The sequence below is a fragment of the Erinaceus europaeus genome, chromosome 19 (genome assembly GCF_950295315.1).
Source record: "Erinaceus europaeus chromosome 19, mEriEur2.1, whole genome shotgun sequence".
In the NCBI taxonomy this organism is placed as follows: Eukaryota; Metazoa; Chordata; class Mammalia; order Eulipotyphla; family Erinaceidae; genus Erinaceus; species Erinaceus europaeus.
Window position 1 is genome coordinate 34712986 of NC_080180.1, and position 19002 is coordinate 34731987.

The following is a 19002-nucleotide window of genomic DNA, read 5'->3' on the forward strand; positions in this document are numbered from 1 at the left end:
AAAAAATTATTTTGGATAGAAACAAAGAAATTTTACTACTAAGAATTTAGTTGTAAGAAATAATGTTTTTTTTCAGCCACCAAGTTGCAAATGCTACCATGATGCCAACCTGACTTCACTGGACAGATGACGTACCCTGGTACCCCACCTCCCCAGACGCCTGCCCTACTAGGGGAAGATAGAAAAAGGTTGGGAGTAAGGATGGAACTGCCAATGCCCATGCCCAGCGGGGAAGCAATCACAGAAGCCAGACGTTCCACCTTCTGCATCACACAATGACCTTGGGTCCATACTCGCAGAAGGATAAAGAATAGGAAAGCTTCCAATGGAGGGGATGGGATATGGAACTCTGGTGGTGGGAACTGTACCCCTTATCCTATGGTCTTGTCTATCATTATTAAATCAATTTAAAAAGGAAAAGAAAAAAAAAAGAAAAGAAAGAAATGTGAGAGGGACCAGGTGGGGGAGCAGCTAGTTGAGCGTACACATTACAGTGTGCAAAGACTTGGGTTCAAGTCCCTGGTTCCCACATTTAGGACAATAGCTTCAAGAGCAGTGAAAAAGGACTGTAGGTCTTTCCCTCTCTATCTTCCCCTCCCCCGTCAATTTCCCTCTGCCTCTACCCAAAATAAATAAAATATTTAAAAAAATTTAAAAAAATAGTATGAGAAATGCATATTTACACATCACAATAGTTTCTAATAGTAAAATATTAAAAACCAAACAGTGCAAAGAATAACCACTGAAGGGAGTCGGGCTATAGCGCAGCGGGTTAAGCGTAGGTGGCGCAAAGCACAAGGACCGGCATAAGGATCCCGGTTCGAACCCCGGCTCCCCACCTGCAGGGGAGTCGCTTCACAGGCGGTGAAGCAGGTCTGCAGGTGTCTATCTTTCTCTCCTCCTCTCTGTCTTCCCCTCCCTCTCTCCATTTCTCTCTGTCCTACCCAACAACGACAACAACAATAATAACTACAACAACAAAACAACAAGGGCAACAAAAGGGAATAAATAAATAAATATTAAAAAAAAAAGAATAACCACTGAAGTGTTGTGACTACTCACCAGTGCATCGAACACGAGGAAGTCATATGCCTCATTGTCTGACATTTCCATCATTATGTTAAAAAGTGCGTCTAGTGTATCTTGCAAAAACTGAAGGTAAGAGAAATAGGGATGTCACTTGGTGCTTTCATTTCAGTTGCATACTACAGAAATTTAGAGGTAATTAGGGCTTTAGAGGGTTAAAAATGGTATTTTCTTAAAAATGAGCAAATTTGTTTCCCAATGAAGATCACAAGCTTCTTATGTGCAGTGACTATTTTTTATTTAACACTTGAACTAATGATACAGTGGGTTATAAGCCTATCATTACAAAAACATACCTTAACAATTTCTCCTCCATCTACCTCCATTAATTTCTTTAAGTTGTGTTTAATGTTCTGGGAGTTCGAACGCCAATTTAACAAACCTAACAGGTCAACTAGGAAAAAAAATAAAACAAAAACAAAAACCACAAACATCAGATATTAGACAATGATTAGAAAGAGTAACCCAGATCATTGCAGCTTACGGTTCTCTAAAAAAAGGATCATGGCTCTTAGAGGTAGTTAATACTAGTTCTTACATTTCCTGTTTCCTATCATAATCAGACAGGACACCGTGGCTTTCTTTGATCCTCCAAAGAGGAAAGAGATTAACTGTCAATGTACAAGGACACAAAATAATACCCGAACTGAACTCACATTTTTTCAAATAACTACATCACTGAATAACAGACAAAGCCTGAAAATAAAAATCTTGCCTTCAATTTCTTGCACGGTTTAATCTGTTTCTTATCATCATGTTTTGGTGGATCCAATTAAGGAAAAACTTTTTGTACATAGCCCAATTCAAACACCAAGTCCATAAAGCAGCGTAGGTTTTTCTTCTTCCACTTTTGAAATGATGAAACTAAGGCTTTAGGAAACTGAATTACTTGCCTTGGTTACACAACTGCTCTCGAGTAGGATAAAGGAATTGAATTATAGTTATCTCATTCGGAGAAATTATGTCCTTGATAGTCTATCATATTGCCTCCCCGCAGTTCTTCAAAGAAATAAATAGACAAGCAAGTCTGACAGGTTGCTATTTCAAAGGAAGGCAGAACACATTCATGACCCTCAGGGTGAGCTGGGATTAAACTCTCAAGGTGTCTGTGGATTTAAAATGCTGAATTCACATCTGTACACCACTTACAGATTTAATGAACACAGCTCCTAACTATGTCACTGGGAAATACAGAAGGTTTTTACCATTTTGTCATGTTGCTTAGTGTATCCAGCTACAACTATCTACAGAGCATTTTCTACTCAAAGCAGCAATATATACTACTTACTCAGAAGACGTGTATAAACCCAAGTGGACAGCAATAGTTAATTTTCTTCAGAGGTGTGTTTGTTTTATTGGTAAGCATATGCTTCAGGCCCTAGAATGCCCACAAGGCCCACTTCCTAGAGGCTCTACTATCAATGGAAAGACTGCAAACACCACTTAGAGATGCAGGTAGGCCCCACCTCCTGGCAGATGAGTTCTATGGTGTGCTCTGTAGCGGCTCCATGTCTTTGCAAATATTGTTTGAAATGCCCAGAAATACTTTCTGTACTTGGTAAGCTCCTACATATATCTCAGGATCTATCTGAAACTTTAGTCCTTCTGGCATAATAAAGACAATGGTTTCTCTCTGTCTCTTCCTATGGCTTTGAGCCATCTGATGGCAGGGACCATTTTTATCCTCCAACATAGTGCCAGGTTGCAAGTGGAGTGCACTATACATCTAAATGAACAAATGAATGGATGGACAGATGAATGGATGGATGAATAAATGCATGGAAGGACAGGGAAGTGGCTTTCCTGAGGAGGTTGATACGCAATTATTCAATTTGTTTATTCGTGAAGTAAAAATAGGCTCTGTGCTGAACTTAGCCTCTAACTGTCTACTGGCATTTCCTGTCTCCTAGTTTAGCCACATACTAGTCAATGTGACTGCTCCATTACTTAATGTTGCCCAAGAAAACAGATTTAGAGATCTCATTAGAGGTAAATAGTTATTAGAAACTAAAAGTGCCTTCAAAAGTCCCATTCATCAGCCCAGAAATTTATTCCCTAGAGATATTTGTGTGCCATGCCATGACTCAGATTAGGAATGTATTTTGGCATCTGGTGAATCACAGATTTTAGGATTTTAGGGCTAGAAAAGTTGTGACACTGTCATAAAAGTAGTCCTGGGTTAACCATGATTTTTTTTTTTTCTTTGTCTTTGCTTTTGTTTTTTGCCTCCAGCATTATTGCTGGGGCTCGTGCCTGCACCACAAATCCACTGCTCCTGGAGGCTATTTTTTCCCTTTTGTTGCCCTTGATTTTATTGTTGTTGTTATTATTATTGTTGTTGTAGGATAGGACAGAGAGAAATTGAGAGAGGAGGGTAGCACAGTGGGTTAAGCGCACATGGTGCGAAGCACAAGGACTGGTGTAAGGATCCTGGTTTGAGCCCCCAGCTCCCCACCTGCAGGGGCACGGATGGTAGAGATCACTTCATGGGCAGTGAAGCAGGTCTGCAGGGGTCTGTCTTTCTCTCCCCTTCTCTAGAGTTCTTGCTGTCCTATCCAACAGTAACAACAACAGCAATGGCAACAACAAAAATAAGGACAGCATAACAAGAGCAACAAAATGGGAAAAATGGCCTCCAGGAGCAGTGGATTCATAGTGCAGGCACCTAGGCCCAGCAATAACCCTGGAGGCAAAAAAAAAAAAAAAAAAAGAAAGAGAAAAAAGAAAATAAAAGTGATGACAGGGTCCACACCTACAGGGACCTGAATGCCCCTCTCCTTTTCTGGAGAAACAAATCCAGGCTTGCCCACTGTCATGGCCCAACAAATGATATCATTCAGACTGATCTGTTCTAGTTTTGAAAAATTAATCACATAGATAGTCTACATGATCTATTTGTACCAAAGGCCAGTGCCTTTTAACCTTTTAAGTCTGAATAGTTCTCCTAAGGCTGAGGAGAAATGCCTTTGGTCATGGACTCTGTGTGAAATGAGAACACCTATCCTCTTTATTAAGTAATACTCTCCTACAACTGATGAAATTCCATCGGCTTACTCTTCCTCAGAATAAAATAAATGGGTCTTTTATTCTGCCACCAAATTAGCAACTATATGGGATGCATTGGATCGACCTTCTCATGGTGCATCCCGTGAGTACCTATTCATTGGGGAAACTGACGATCCTTCCTAGCCGACTGAATCCACATGGATCCCAGTCACTTTCAAAGCCAGCAACAAGCAGCTCCTGACAGCTTTCAACCTGACCTGTTGACTGGCTATGGAAGAAGGGCAAACGCTAGAAGAAGAAGAAGCAACTATATGAATCGTTGGACACAAGCTGTTATTTGTTCCTGCTTTATCTGACACTTGTGATATCTGTGTTATCTTCATACTTCCAACCTATGTCCCTTCTTCTCGCTGCAGTCCACTCAAACAGCTGCTTAAGCTGCCTACTCTCTGGTTCAGATTAGTTTGCTTCTTTAAACCATGGGGAGAGAATACTATTTAAGGCTTTTGTTTGGAACGGTTGAGTGCTTTTGAGAAACCTGAAAGCTAGAAATGGGATGAAGGAAAGAGTGGAGCTACACTGAACAGAACTTTGTGCAATGATTGAAAGACTTAATCTGTGCTGTCCAACAAGAATGTCACTGGTCACATGGAAACACTGAGCACTGGAGAGGAGACTTGAGTGACAAAGGACACAAATTTACAACGTGAGTTAACCTCAGTTCATTTAAATTTCACAAGTTACATCTGATGAATGGCTGCCGTCCTTCGACAACAGGGCATTAGAACATGTATGTGATGGGTGGCAAAAATTCAGATGTTTAAGTTGAATTCTGCTATTTTTTTTGCCTCCAGGGTTATTGCTGGGCCTCAGTGCCTACATCACAAATCCACTGTTCCCAGAGGCTATTTTTCCCCTTTTGTTGCCCTTGTTTTATTTTTTTTTTATTGTTGTGGTTATTATTATATTGCTGTCATTATTGTTGGATACGACAGAGAGAAATCGAGAGAGGGAGAGAGAAAGATAGACACCTCCAGGCCTGTACCACTGCTCGTGAAGTGACACCCCCCCCCCCCGCCCTGCAAGTGGGGAATCAGGGCTTGAACTGGGATCCTTATACCAGTCCTTGCGCTTTGCACCATGTGCACGCTTAACCTGCTGTGCTACCACCCGACCACCGAATTCTGCTATTAATAAGCTTCTTAAAGATTTAACGTGAAGACCATTATCTCTACTGGAAATTCTTGTTTTACATTGTAGCTTTAAAAGTTTTGCTACTAGTTTTCTTTGAACTCTAGTCTCTGGAAAAGATAATCTAGTATATGTTTAGAAAAATGTTGTTCTAGGGGCCAGGCGGTAGCTCACTGGGTTAAGTGCACATAGTGTGAAGTGCAAGGACCCACGGGGGGGGGGCGGGCGTTTTGCAAGTGGTGAAGCAAGTTTGCAGGTGTCTATCTTCCTTCCCCCTCTGTGTTTTCCTCTCCTTTCTCATTATGTCTGACCTGTCCAACAACAACAACAACGACAGCAATAACAGCATCAATGGAAAAAGGATGGGCACCAGGAGCAGTGGATTCATAGTGCAGGCACAGAGCCCTAGCGCCCTGAAAGCAAAAATAAAATAAAATAAAAATAAAATGTTGTTGTTACTTACTCTTGCCTATCCAATGGTAGCACCTAATCTATACTAATTTTTTTTTTATGTTGCCTATTTTAACACCTTTAAAAATAACATTGCTCAAGCTGGGGAGCTAGCATAATTGCTATGAATAAGACTTCATGCATGAGGCTCCCAGCTCTGTTCTCAGGTTTAATCCCCAGCACCACAAGCCAGAGTTAAGCAGTGCTCTGGTGTTTCTCTGTCATTCTCACAGTATCTCAGTAAAATAAAATGAACAAAATATTTTTAAAAATAGCTAAACATTTTGGGAGGCAGAGCTAGGACAACCTAGTCTTGGGAAACTGACTTTACCCCAGAAAACAAATATTAAAACAAAATCTTTCAAAAAATTTCATCAGAACACAGCTAGGATTCTGGTAAAGAAAAAAAATATATATCACTGTCTGAAGATTGGAGTTTGCACATGAATAGCAGCAACTGTTGGTGAAGAAGAGAAAAGTTCAAGTGGAAACAGGGAACTATATTGCCAACAAGCAACATATTTACAATTGTTTCAAATCCATGTGGTAGATTTAAAGGGCTGGCTCATGCAGGACTACTCAGAAACTGAGTGACTTAGGAAAAGGAGCTCAACACTAGTGTTTAGAGCTTTATAAATCACACAGGCTATACCCCCAACAGGCCAGCCAGGGGAAACGGAACTGAACATTGTATTTTGGTAGCATCAGGAAAACCAACAAAACTTTTCTCAGTTGTCCCAGCTGCCACAGACCCTGGTGAAAGGGGTCAGAAAGTTCTACATGCAGAAGAAGTTGACTTTGACTTCACTGCAGTTCCCACTTTCAGGAAAAAGTCTAAGAATAGCAAAAGGAGGTCTAGGATTCCTCCACCCTCCTCCCAGACTAGGGCTCTGTTTAAAGGACACTGAGTACCTTAATAATACATCACTTATTCAAAACATTCCCCCTTCCCTGAAACTCACATACAAAATAGAATCTAGTGGAACCTGCTGAACAACAACAGAAATGAAAGTAGGAAAATACTGGTTCTGGATAATCAACATGATTTCCAGACACTTAATGATGCAGATTCAGAGAAGCTAGCAGAGAAAGAACTTGGGAAATACACTGTCAGGAAATCTGAAGGTCTCAACTTAATATAGAAAAATAGATTAAGAAAAAAATTAATGACCTCAAGGACTCACTCAACGTGAAAATGGAAAACAGGGAGTCGGGTGGTAGCACAGTGGGTTAAGCGCACGTGGCACAAAGCGAAAGGACGGGCGTAAGGATCCCAGTTCAAGGCCCTGGCTCCCCACCTGCAGGGGAGTCGCTTCACAGGCTGTGAAGCAGGTCTGCAGGTGTCTCTCTCTCCCCCTCTCTGTTTTCCCCTCCTCTCTCCATTTCTCTCTTTCCTATCCAACAATGATGGCATCAATAACAACAACAATAATAACTACAACAATAAAAACAAGGGCAAAAAGGGAAAATAAATAAATAATTTAAAAAAACTTAAAAACCAAAAGAAAATGGAAAACACGCAAACAAAGTGACAGGGTAAAAGGCATTTTGAATGCAATCCACTCTCAAATATCAAGTCAGCTTACCTGTTTAGAAGACAGAACCCCAGAAACAGCAAACAAAATATTATTATTATTTTTTTAAATCAGAGCACTACTCACCTCTGGCTTATGGTGGTGCAGGGGATTAAACCTGAGATTTTGGAGCCTCAGGCACAAGAGTCTCTTTGCATAACCATTATGCTATCTACCCCATGCCCAATACTACACTCTTTGCTTTCTGAAGAGGAGAAAAAAGGTTTAAGAAAAATGAAGCACCTTCAAGAGATTGAAGGCTCCATTAGAAAAGTAAATATCAAAATTATGAGGGTCTCAGGAGTGGAGAAAGAAAGATAAACCACATTCAATGAAAACATGGCATTTTTTTTTCTAATCTGGCATATGGTTAAGATGTCGATATTCAGGGAGCCAAAAGAACTCCCAAATTATTAAACCCAAAGAGATTTACACTAAGACACATTTTTTTGTGTGTGAAACTATAAAAAGTCAAGGTCAGTCTCATAACTTACTGACTTTCAGAGACCAAAGTTGTAGGTACTACTATGATTTCATCCTGGGCAGAAAACAAAAGCTGTATAACAGCAAAAGACTGGCTCACTTATAGTGATGACCTTTGTGGCCACTATCAGGCCACCCCATCACCCGACGTCCTAGACAGAGAATCCTTGGATTTCCCCATAGATAATATGGGCCTAGACCTCTGAAAGATAACTCTTTCTATCATCAAGAATATCATCATAAGCCCTTTTGTAGCCTTCTTCAGGACCTCACTATGAACTAGCAATGGTAGTGCCTGTCCCACTCTCTTAAAGGAGGCTGGGTTACCCTACTCTGCCACTCAAGGAAGACTGATTCTGAAAGAAGCACAGCCTAGAACGTTCCCAGCTGTGACTATGGACTGTGAGCTCAGTCTGTCCGGGACTCAAAGGTTGTACAGGCTTCTGTGCTAAATATGGATGGATATGGGCTCTGGGTTAGATAATTTTGATAAATAGCTAATTGCACTTGCTTATCTTCTTCAAGTTTGTGAGCAACTCTCTGCCCTAATCCTGCTTCCTAGTTCTACTCTCAAATCTGACACCATCTTTCCAGACAATATTTCTAGTCCACCCCCATGTTAGCTATCAAGCTCAGGCAAAGATTATTAAGACACGGACTCCTAGGAACATTGCTAAAACAGACTTCCTAGCTTCCTTCTACCTTACGGTCTAGACTTTCATCTACTCTATTCTTACTTTATGGTTTCTTTTAATTAAACATTTTATCTTGCTTTCTATCTAGCAAGATATTTCATCCAAGTTCCAGATGCTACTGGGATTCCAACCTGACTTTCCTGGGATGATCTCACCAATGCTTTTTGGAACCTCACCTCTCCAGAGCTCTACCCCACTATTTGGGGGTGTGGATCAACCTGTCAATGCCCATGTCCAGCAGAGAAGCAATTACAAAAGTCAGAACCTCCTACCTTTTGTACCCCCAAAATAATTCTAGTCCATACTCCCAGTGAGAGAAACAACAGCGACGTTTCCAGTGGAAGGGATGGGATACAGAACTCTGGTGGTGGGAACAGTGTGGAAATATACCCCTATTATCTTACAATCTTGTAAATCAATATTCAATCACTAGTAAAAAAATAAAACATATCAAGCCCCCAGCTCCCCACCTGCAGGGGAGTTGCTTCACAGGCGGGAAGCAGGTCTGCAGATGTCTATCTTTCTCTCCCCCTCTCTCTGTCTTCCCCTCCTCTCTCCATTTCTCTCTGTCCTATCCAACAATGAACGACATCAACAATAACAATAATAACCACAACAAGGCTACAACAAAGAGGAAAAAAAAAGGCCTCCAGGAGCAGTGGATTCATGGTGCAGGCACTGAGCCCCAGCAATAACCCTGGAGGCAAAAAAACCCCCAAAACATATACATATATGTGTGGGGGGGTAAAGTTGAGAAGTTTTATTCTTCAGCTTTATGTGTTCAAGGACTCTTACTACAAGAGTTATTACTGTTACCAAATGACAACTACTGGATGGCTTAGCTCATATGTGCAATATAAAGAACTGAAACACATGAACTTGTAAAGACAAAAAAGTAGTCAGACTGTCAACAAGACTTACTGAAAACTATGTGCTTATCTTTAGGGTGTAAGACCCGGGGGGAGAGAAGAATATGGAGAGAGGGCACAAAACTGTGTTGATGGGCGTGTTGTGGAACCATATTCTTAAAACCTTATGACACTGCAAGGTATTATTAAGTCACTAATAAAAAATAAACCAAGACATTAAATAACTAATGTTTTACAGTCATGTGGAAAAGAGCCAAAAGCAAAAAGTTGTTGCTGTTGCTTTTTTTTTTCTCTCATTAAGAGACTTAATTATTTGAGCAGTTTCAGATTCACAGGAAACTTAAGCAGAAATCACAGAACCTTTATACACACTCCTTCACTGCTCCCCAGCTTCCCTACTGTTGACACCTAGCATCAGACTGGCGTATCTGTGACACTTGATGAGCCAATATTGATACAGTTCATTCCTGAAAGTCCGCAATTTACATCGGGGCTCACTCTGTGCAGTACATTCTGTGGATTTTGCAAGAAATCTAGGATATGGGTACTATGTGACATCATGTAGTATAGTGTCACAGTCCTAAAAACCCCCTGTGCTCTGCCTAGTCCCCCCCCCCCCGCCCCCCGCCCCCCGCCTCTTTCTCTCCCAAGTCCTTTGCAAGTATGGATCTTTTTACTTCTCTAAAGTCCTGCCTTTTTTTTTTTTTTTTTGCTTCACTTCTGGTGTGTGCATACTTTATTTCCCCTTCTGTCCATTTTGAAATCCACTCTGTTGAGTCTAGCTACGTATCCAAGTTGAAATGCTATCTTTATTCTCTAACCAACCATGATTCATCAAAACAAACAATATTAACCTCTTCTAAAAGATCAACTAACATGTGAACCCGGATACTGTATCTAAACTGTTTCATGTATCTTAACATCTCTGTGAGGCAGAACCTCTAGTAGGCATCTCATCAAAATCTTCTAAGGAAAAGGGGGGCTAATCCTCTACATAACATATGGGATAGAGAATTTCTCAGGCAAATGCTCTGGACAGCTAAGTTCTTGGCTCCCTTGTATTCAGCAGGATTCCTTATACATGTCAGAGGTTAAATAAATAACAAGCTATGTTTGGTAATCAAATATCATAATATATACATAAGGGATAATAAAGCTGAGAGCACAGATTTCAAAGAGGAACAAAAGGAAGCTACATTTGAATAATCCAGCTAGTTTTCTGGAAAACTCTTTACTGCTTGGGAAAAGATGGGAAAGAGACAATTTGACAACAGATATAACTCCTCCAGGAAACCTTCCCTTTGAGCCATACCTGCTGGACAAGAAACTTGCTTCTATGCCAATCATCTCTCCTTACGAGTACTAAACACAGCATGCTATTAGTGTCCTTTGCTGTGTTGAAGGAAACCCAAGAAGTTTGAATTTCATATACTCACTTATTCTATTACTTGTTTTTTTTTAAATTTTTTTAAAAAATTAAGTTATTTATTTATTTATTTATTTTCCTTTTTTGTTGCCCTTGTTGTTTTAACATTGTTGTGGTTATTAATGTCGTTGTTGTTGGATAGGACAGAGAGAAATGGAGAGAGGAGGGGAAGACAAAGAGGAGAAGAGAAAGACAGACACCTGCAGACCTGCTTCACCGCTTGTGAAGCGACTCCCCTGCAGGTGGGGAGCCGGAGGCTCAAACTGGGATCCTTACGCAGGTCCTGGCGATTTGCGCCATGTGCGCTTAACCCACTGCGCCACCGCCCGATTCCCTCTACTACTTGTTTTTTTTTAGATTTTTAAAATTTATTTTTTAAAATTATCTTTATTGATTTGTTGGACAGAGACTGTCATAAATCAAGAAGGAAAGGGGTGATAGAGAGGGAGAGAGACAGACACCTGCAACACTGCTTCACCACTCATGAAGCTCTTCCCCCTGCAGGTGGGGACCAGGGGCTTGAACCTGGGTCCTTGCGCATTATAACATGTGCGCTCAACTGGATGCATCATGACCTAGCCCCTATTTTACTACTTTTTTTTTTTTTTTTTTGCCTCCAGGGTTATCGCTGGGGCTCGGTGCCCGCCCTATGAATCCACTGCTCCTGGAGGATATTTTTCCCATTTTGTTGCTCATCGTTATTATTATTGCTGTCATAGTTGTTGGATAGGACAGAGAGAAATGGAGAGAGGAGGGGAAAACAGAGGGGGGAGAGAAAGATAGACACCTGTAGACCTGCTTCACCACCTGTGAAGTGACCCCCCTAAAGGTGGGGAGCTGGGGGCTCAAACCGGGATCCTTACTCTGGTCCTTTTGCTTCGCGTCATGTGCACTTAACCCGCTGTGCCACCGCCCAGCTCCCTATTTTACTACTTTTATAGTGAATTTACTAATCTTTTATGTGTAGGTTTATGGTATTAGTAAAAAGACCAAAGTGTTTTCTGTCCTGTGTGAAATACAAAAAATGAAACCTCAGACAGAGTTGAAGCTACACAATTAGCATCACCTACACCATTTTTTGACAAGTAGAGTACAATCGAAATGGCCCACCCACCAGCCCACCTTTGTAGACACAACCTCCTGTAGTATAATACCCAAGGATAAAGAACCATGTCATCAATAAGGGCCCCATACTTACCGTTCTGGGTGAGCTTTGTGGAGCAAATGAGAGTGGCGATCTGAAAGCTATCTTTTGTGCTCTCCTTGGATGCAGTAAAGTTGGTTGAAGCTCTGGATGCTTGCAGCTCTTTTTCTTCCATCTCTGATTTGGTTCCGGGCAGGGTCAGGTAGAATTTAGCATCATCCATTTTCTTGTTGTCGCCCTGGAGAGGGAGCATGTTGACAACACTGAGTGGTGGACCCACTCATGCAGATAAAGGTAGCTTCTTTCATTAGTACAGTGTATTTCCAGTGTGAGAGACAAAGGTTTCCAGAAACAAAGGTCTCCGGAATCGAAGCCCAGAAACAATTATAACACTGAATGAAAATGAAGTTGTAGAAAGAGAACCAAGTATCCTACTCTGTGTAAGTAAGTGGAACTCATAAAGAATAAGGCTGGGGAGTTGGGCAGTAGCGCAGCAGGTTAAGCGCACGTGGCGCAAAGTGCAAGGACCTGCAAAAGGATCCCGGTTCGAGCCCCTGGCTCCCCACCTACAGGGGAGTCCCTTCACAGGCAGTGAAGCAGATCTGCAGGTGTCTATCTTTCTCTCCCCTTTTCTGTCTTCCCTTCCTCTCTCCATTTCTCTCTGACCTATCCAACAACAATGACATCAATAACAGCAATAATAACAATAAAACAACAATAAAAAGACAAGGGCAACAAAAGGGAAAATAAATAAATAAAATAAAATAAAAAAAGAATAAGGCTGGATTACATTTTTTTAAACTGGTGAAGAATCACAATTATACTGAGCCCACTAGTAAGAAATAAGTTCCCAAACTACATTATTAAGTACAGTGCTATTAAAGAAAACATACATCAGGGGTCACTCAGTAGCACAGCAGGTTAAGCGCACATGGTGCAAAGCGCAAGGATGGGAGTAAAGATCCCGGTTCGAACCCCTGGCTCCCCACCTGCATGGGGGATGCCTCACAAGCAGTGAAGCAGGTCTGCAGGTGTCTATCTTTCTCTCCTCCTCTGTCTCCAATTTCTCTCTGTCCTATCAACAACAACAATATCAATGGCAACAATAACAATAATGACATGGGCAACAATAACAATAATGACATGGGCAACAAAATGGGAAAAATAAAAAGAAAAGGGGGGCCGGGCAGTAGCACAGTGGGTTAAGCACACATGGCATGAAGCACACAGATCTGGTGTAAGGATCCCAGTTCAAGCCCCCAGCTCCCCATTGCAGGGGGGTCGCTTCATAGGCGGTGAAGCAGGTCTGCAGGTGTCTATCTTTCTCTCCCCTTCTCTGTCTTCTCCTCCTGTCTCCATTTCTCTCTGTCCTATCCAGCTACAGCGACAGCAATAACAAAAATAATAATAACCACAACAACAATAAAAAAAGGGAAAAAAGTAGCCTCCAGAAGCAGTGGATTCTTAGTGCCGGCACCAAGCCCCAGCAATAACCCTGGAGACAAAAATAAAAAAGAAAGAAAGGAAGGAAGGAAGGAAGGAAGAAAGAAAGAAATTAAAAAAGAAAACATACATCAAGTAGATGCTTCGGAAGCAAACAAAGTCATGTGAAGTCTCCTGGATATATTTCGCTAAAATTAGAGACCACATGTGGTCTGGTAGGTGGCGCAGTAGATAAAGTATTGGACTCTCAAGCATGAGTTCCTGAGTTTGATCCCTGGGCAGCACATATACCAGAATGATGTCTGGTTCTTTCTCTCTCTCCTATATGTCTCATAAATCAATAAATAAAATCTTTTAAAAAAATAAAAGAGACCGTGGTAGCAGACTTTGTACCCTAAGATATCAGTATAAGTGATATTCTTCATAATGTAAGAAAAGAATAATGAAGACAAAATTATGAGGGAAGGAAATAAGGCCCCATGGCAGACAAATAAGTGGTGCCTGACTCACAGTGATATGAAAACCACATCCTACCCCACCCACCACACTAACCAAGCCGACAGTGCAACTGCCGACACTCCACACAGGATGACACCAAGAGTGGAAGGCAAGGGGGCAAGTTCTAGATTATTCACTGCAATTAAGCATTTGCAAGAGAGGGAGAGATCTGGGGCTGGCTGGTGGCACACCTGTTTGAGAACACGTGTTACAATGGCTCAAGGACCCAGGTTCAAGCCCTCAGCCCCCACCTGCAGAGGAAAGCTTTGCGAGTGGTGAAGCAGTGTTGCAGGTATCTCTCTGTCTCTCTCCCTTCCCTCCCAATATCTGGCTGTCTCTATCTAATATATAAATAAAGGTAATACAACAAAGAGAGAGAGAGAGAGAGAGAGAGAGAGAGATGCTCATTAGAAGACTAATACTAATGCAACTGTGTCTTCCCACAAATGAATGGGAGACCAAGAAACTGCTATGACAGGCCTAATGGTTTCCAGACTTTAAATGAATATACACACGTCCAGTCTTAGAGAACTTTCTGACATGTAGCTGCACAGAGCTGAAAGGAGTCCTTAAAATAAATTTCAGAGTGAACACGTTTCTTCTCAGCAATTGTCGGAGCCTTGCCCCATAAGCGCCACCTTATAAACCACCAGATCGTGCCTCCCATCCTGCAGAGTGGTGCCATCCAGGTTCATCAGTTTCACAAAGGCCACACCAAATGCTCGCTCCGATTTATCTCTGGCTGAAAAGACAGAAAGGTGGGTCTGAGCAATACAGAGAGATAACAGAAAATGGGGCTAACATGGCTGATTCATATTTTGTTCTGGGGTGTGATGTTTAAGCATACTGTCAATAGCACAATTCAGCTAGCGACACTAAGCTGTACATACTACCTATGTCACAGGCTCCTCAAAGGGAACAATTCCCAGGGGCCAGGCTAAGCACACACATCACTATATGTAGGACTCGGATTTGAGCCCTGGCTCCCCACCTGCAGGGGGGACGCTTTACAAGTGGTGAAGCAGGTCTGCAGGTGTCTTTCTTTCTCCTTCTCTATCCCCCCCTCATTTCGATTTCTCTGTCCTGTCAAATAAAACAGAAAGAAAAAAAAAAGGCCACCTGGAGCCCTGGATTGGTCAGAAAGGCACGAGCCCCAGGAATAACTCTGGAGGCAAAAATAAACAATTCTCAAACAAAAAATCTCGGCTCCCGAAGGACACTCTCCATCTGACATTTAAGAAAGACTTAAAGGAAATGATTATATAAATATTGATGTTTACTCCAACTTCATATCCTGAATGCTTCCGGAATTTGTGTTTTTTTTGCCATCTTTTCTGTTCAGGCCAACTTCACCTGTTCCTTCTATTTCTTTCTTTTTTTTTTTTTTCTTTTTATTTATTTATTTATTTCTTTTGTTGCCCTTGTTGTTTTATTGTTGTAGTTATTATTGTTGTTGTTGTTGCATAGGACAGAGAGAAATGGAGAGAGGAGGGGAAGACAGAGAGGAGGAGAGAAAGACAGACACCTGCAGACCTGCTTCACCGCCTGTGAAGCGACTCCCCTGCAGGTGGGGAGCCAGGGCTTGAACCGCGATCCTTAATTGTTCCTTCTATTTCTACCTGTTCTATGTATGATCATTTGGGCTGTGCCAGCTTTGGAGGTCTAAACAAACAAAAAACAAACAATAACCCTCATTATCACAAGCCATAAAATACACCTTAATGGTTCCTCCATGTAAAGATTAAAAAAGAAAAACCAAACCAAAACAAAAAAAAACAAAGCCTTTATCCATCATGATCTGACCACAGCCCACATGAAATTGGATGGTAGAGAGGTGAGTCCAGGCACTGCCACCTACTAGCACTGTGGGTTTGGGTAAATAGTTAACCTGTTTCTATATAGATTCAAAAGTAGCATACACTTTAACAGATCATTTTGTATGACATCAATAAGGAGTGTATAAATAGCCTTTCACTTAGTACTTGGTACAAACTGAGATGTGGTGAGTGCTACAATTGGGTTATGCAGAAAGACATGACATTGCTGGCAATGTGATGCTGTGGACCTATGAGAATGGAAATGTTATACAGTTTAGTGGAAATCTCTTGATTATTCTTACTGTTCCTCCTTTAGGCTTACTGAATTCACTTTACAGTTTTCAAACACGTTTTGCCACCGTCATCTTTCAATGGGCAAACGTTCACTTCCCTCCTGGGGAGAGCTCAGATGGAGGGTGGTCACACTCTCTGACCTTTGTTTTTCTGACTCTTGCTTGTCTTCCTAACTAGACCACAGAGAAACATCAGAGCATCATCTGTATCTCTTATTTAAGGTCCCATACCTAAGGCCTAGTCCGCACCCTGTCTGCAGATGGTATACAGAAAGCTCAGTCTGTAACAAAGGACTATGTTTCTATATAGTATTGGGCAGGAAACATCCAGAAAAGTTGAGGCCAATGAGAAAACAATACATCTTCTTCTTTTATGACAGAGATAGTAATTTGGGGAAGACACCAGATTAGTTTTCTCATTGCAGTTTAAACTGTTTAAGAGGGAGTTGAAATTGACAGCATTTTTTCTCCCTATTTAACTTAAAACATTTCTTGTCTTAGAACCTTATGTAGTATCATCAAATTTAGTATTCAAAGAACAGGTTTTGGGGGAGTGCTGAAGCAGAATGATAAATACAGTTCTTGGAAGTGCAGAAACATGAATTTTTCTGGTATCATAGCATCAACCAATAATGAAATACATATTCTGGGGGCCGGGTGGTAACACAGCGGGTTTGTGCAGGTGGCACAAAGCGCAAGGACTGGCATAAAGGTCCCGGTTTGAGCCCCGAGCTCCCCACCTGCATGGGGGTTGCTTCACAAGCAGTGAAGCAGGTCTGTAGGTATCCATCTTTCTCTCCCCCTCTCTGTCTTCCCGTCCTCTCTCCATTTCTGTCTGTCCTATCCAACAGCAATGACAGTAATAACAACAATGATAAACAACAAGGGCAACAAAAGGGAAAAAAAAACAGCCTCCAGGAGCAGTGGATTCGTGGTGCAGGCACTGAGCCCCAGCAATAACCCAGGTTCCAATAGTATGGTTCTCCAGACTGCTGTGAAGCCAGAGTAATTATTTTAATGGGGAAGGCTGGATGTTGGCACATCACAGAGTACAGACACTGCCATGTGCAAGGACTCAGGTTCAAGCCTCCTGTCCCCACCTGCAGGGGGTAGGCTTCATAAACTGTGAAGCAGTGCTGCAGGTGCCTCTCTTTCTCTATATGTCCCTCCCTTCTTAATTTCTCTCTGTCTCTATGAAAAAAAAAATTTTAGTTTAACTAAAATTTAAGTATAACTAAAAATAATGGTTAATGGATACATGTCACAGGGTTCCTAATACTTACATTCCTGAGATGACCTGTGGCGGAAAGTGAATCTAATATGGCAGCGAGTGACCTCTTCTATAGCAACAGATACCTGCAAATTCATAAGGAGTCAACTGTTTATACACACACATAAATACTTTGCACTCATAGCTCATTTTACAAAATTTCACGCAACTTTATGATTTTAATGTAGCAATGATTTCTGTAGAGTAAGATTTGATGTAAGGTTGCACTCAAAGGAGATTTAGCCTTTTGTCTTTTTTTTTTTTCTAAACAATAATTTCAGAAGAAGATCATCTTTGCTATTTGATAGCTATATTACAAGTTTTGAGTCCTATGGCATAGAACACAAATCAGAGAAGATCAGCCCTGTGCAGTCCACAAGGAACCTTCCAGACTATGAGGTATATGTCCATCTCACAGTGATAAGAAAATAAAGTAGAAGGGAAAAGGAGACAAGGGAGTATTCTGCTGATTATATATGAAAGGGGATGAGGCAGACAGAGGGATCGGATAATGGGAAGAATAGAGGAATTGTACTACAGTTGAATGAACTATGGTAAGATTATGCAGCAGGTCGGACAATGATACATCCTTTAGTTCAACACTGTTGTGCTATAATGTTGATAAGAAAGAGAAAAAAAAAAAAACAATCCTTGCTGACAATGAGTCAAACAGGGTCATTTGATGAACATCTTCAGTTTCATGTTTTGCTTAAAGATGTGATTTCTAAACAATCTATTGATGGCGCTGAGGATTTGTTACACAGAGGAGTATTATGCAAGTATTTAAAATACATTTATAAAGATAAGATTTTTTTTTTTTTTGTCTCCAGGGTTATTGCTGGGTCTCGGTGACTGCACCATGAAATCACTGCTTCTGGAGGTCATCTTTTTTTCACTGTTGCTGTTATTGTTGTTGGATCGGACAGAGAGAAATTGAAAGAGGAGGGGAAAATGGAAAGAGAAAGAGAGACACCCGCAGATCTGCTTCACCACTTGTAAAGGGGACCCCCCTGCAGGCGGAAAGCTGGGGGCTTTAACTGGGATCATTGTGCTTTGAACTGCATGCTTAATGGGATGCGCTACTGTCCGGCCCCCTATAAAGAACTTTTTTTTTTCCCTCCAGGGTTATTGCTGGGCTTGGTGCCTGCACCATGAATCCACCACTCCTGGAGGCCATTTTTCCCCCCTTTTGTTGCCCTTGTTGTTGTAGCCTCGTTGTGGTTATTATTATTGCCATTGTTGATGCTGTTCGTTGTTGGATAGGACAAAGAGAAATGGAGAGAGGAGGGGAAGACAAAGATGGGGAGAGAAAGATAGACACCTGCAGACCTGCTTCACCGCCTGTGAAGTGACTCCGCTGCAGGTGAGGAGCCGGGGGCTCAGACCGGGATCCTTAAGCCGGTCCATGCACTTTGCGCCACGTTCGCTTAACCCACTGCGCCACCGCCCGACCCCCATAAAGAACTTTTAATAAGAAACTTTTAAAGGGGCTGGGTGGTGGCACACCAGTTATGTGCACATATTACTATGTGCAAGCCTTTGGTCCCTACCTGCGGGGGACGTTTCACAGGAGGCGCTGCACGTGTCTCTCCCCCTCTCTAGCTTCCCTTTCAATTTCTCTCAGTCCTATCAAATTAAAAAGAAAAAAAAAGAAAAGAAGGCTGCTGGGAGTGGTGGATTCCCTGTGCAGGCACTAAGCCCCAGTGATAACCCTGATTAAAAAAAGCAAGAAAGACAGACATTAAAGAAATTTTTAG

At 41.6% G+C, this 19002-nt stretch overlaps 1 protein-coding gene across 1 annotated transcript in view; it reads right to left on the minus strand.

Annotated features, from left to right (window-relative positions):
• The window catches only part of DOCK5 (dedicator of cytokinesis 5), a 262201-nt gene that overhangs the window by 80880 nt on the left and 162319 nt on the right, over positions 1-19002 (minus strand). The window contains exons 16-20 of the mRNA XM_060178855.1: positions 17259-17331; positions 14504-14607; positions 11979-12162; positions 1383-1480; positions 1063-1152 (exon numbers count right to left, since the gene is read on the minus strand). Coding sequence (XP_060034838.1) covers positions 1063-1152; positions 1383-1480; positions 11979-12162; positions 14504-14607; positions 17259-17331 — 549 coding nt within the window. The remainder of the gene's footprint in view (positions 1-1062; positions 1153-1382; positions 1481-11978; positions 12163-14503; positions 14608-17258; positions 17332-19002) is intronic.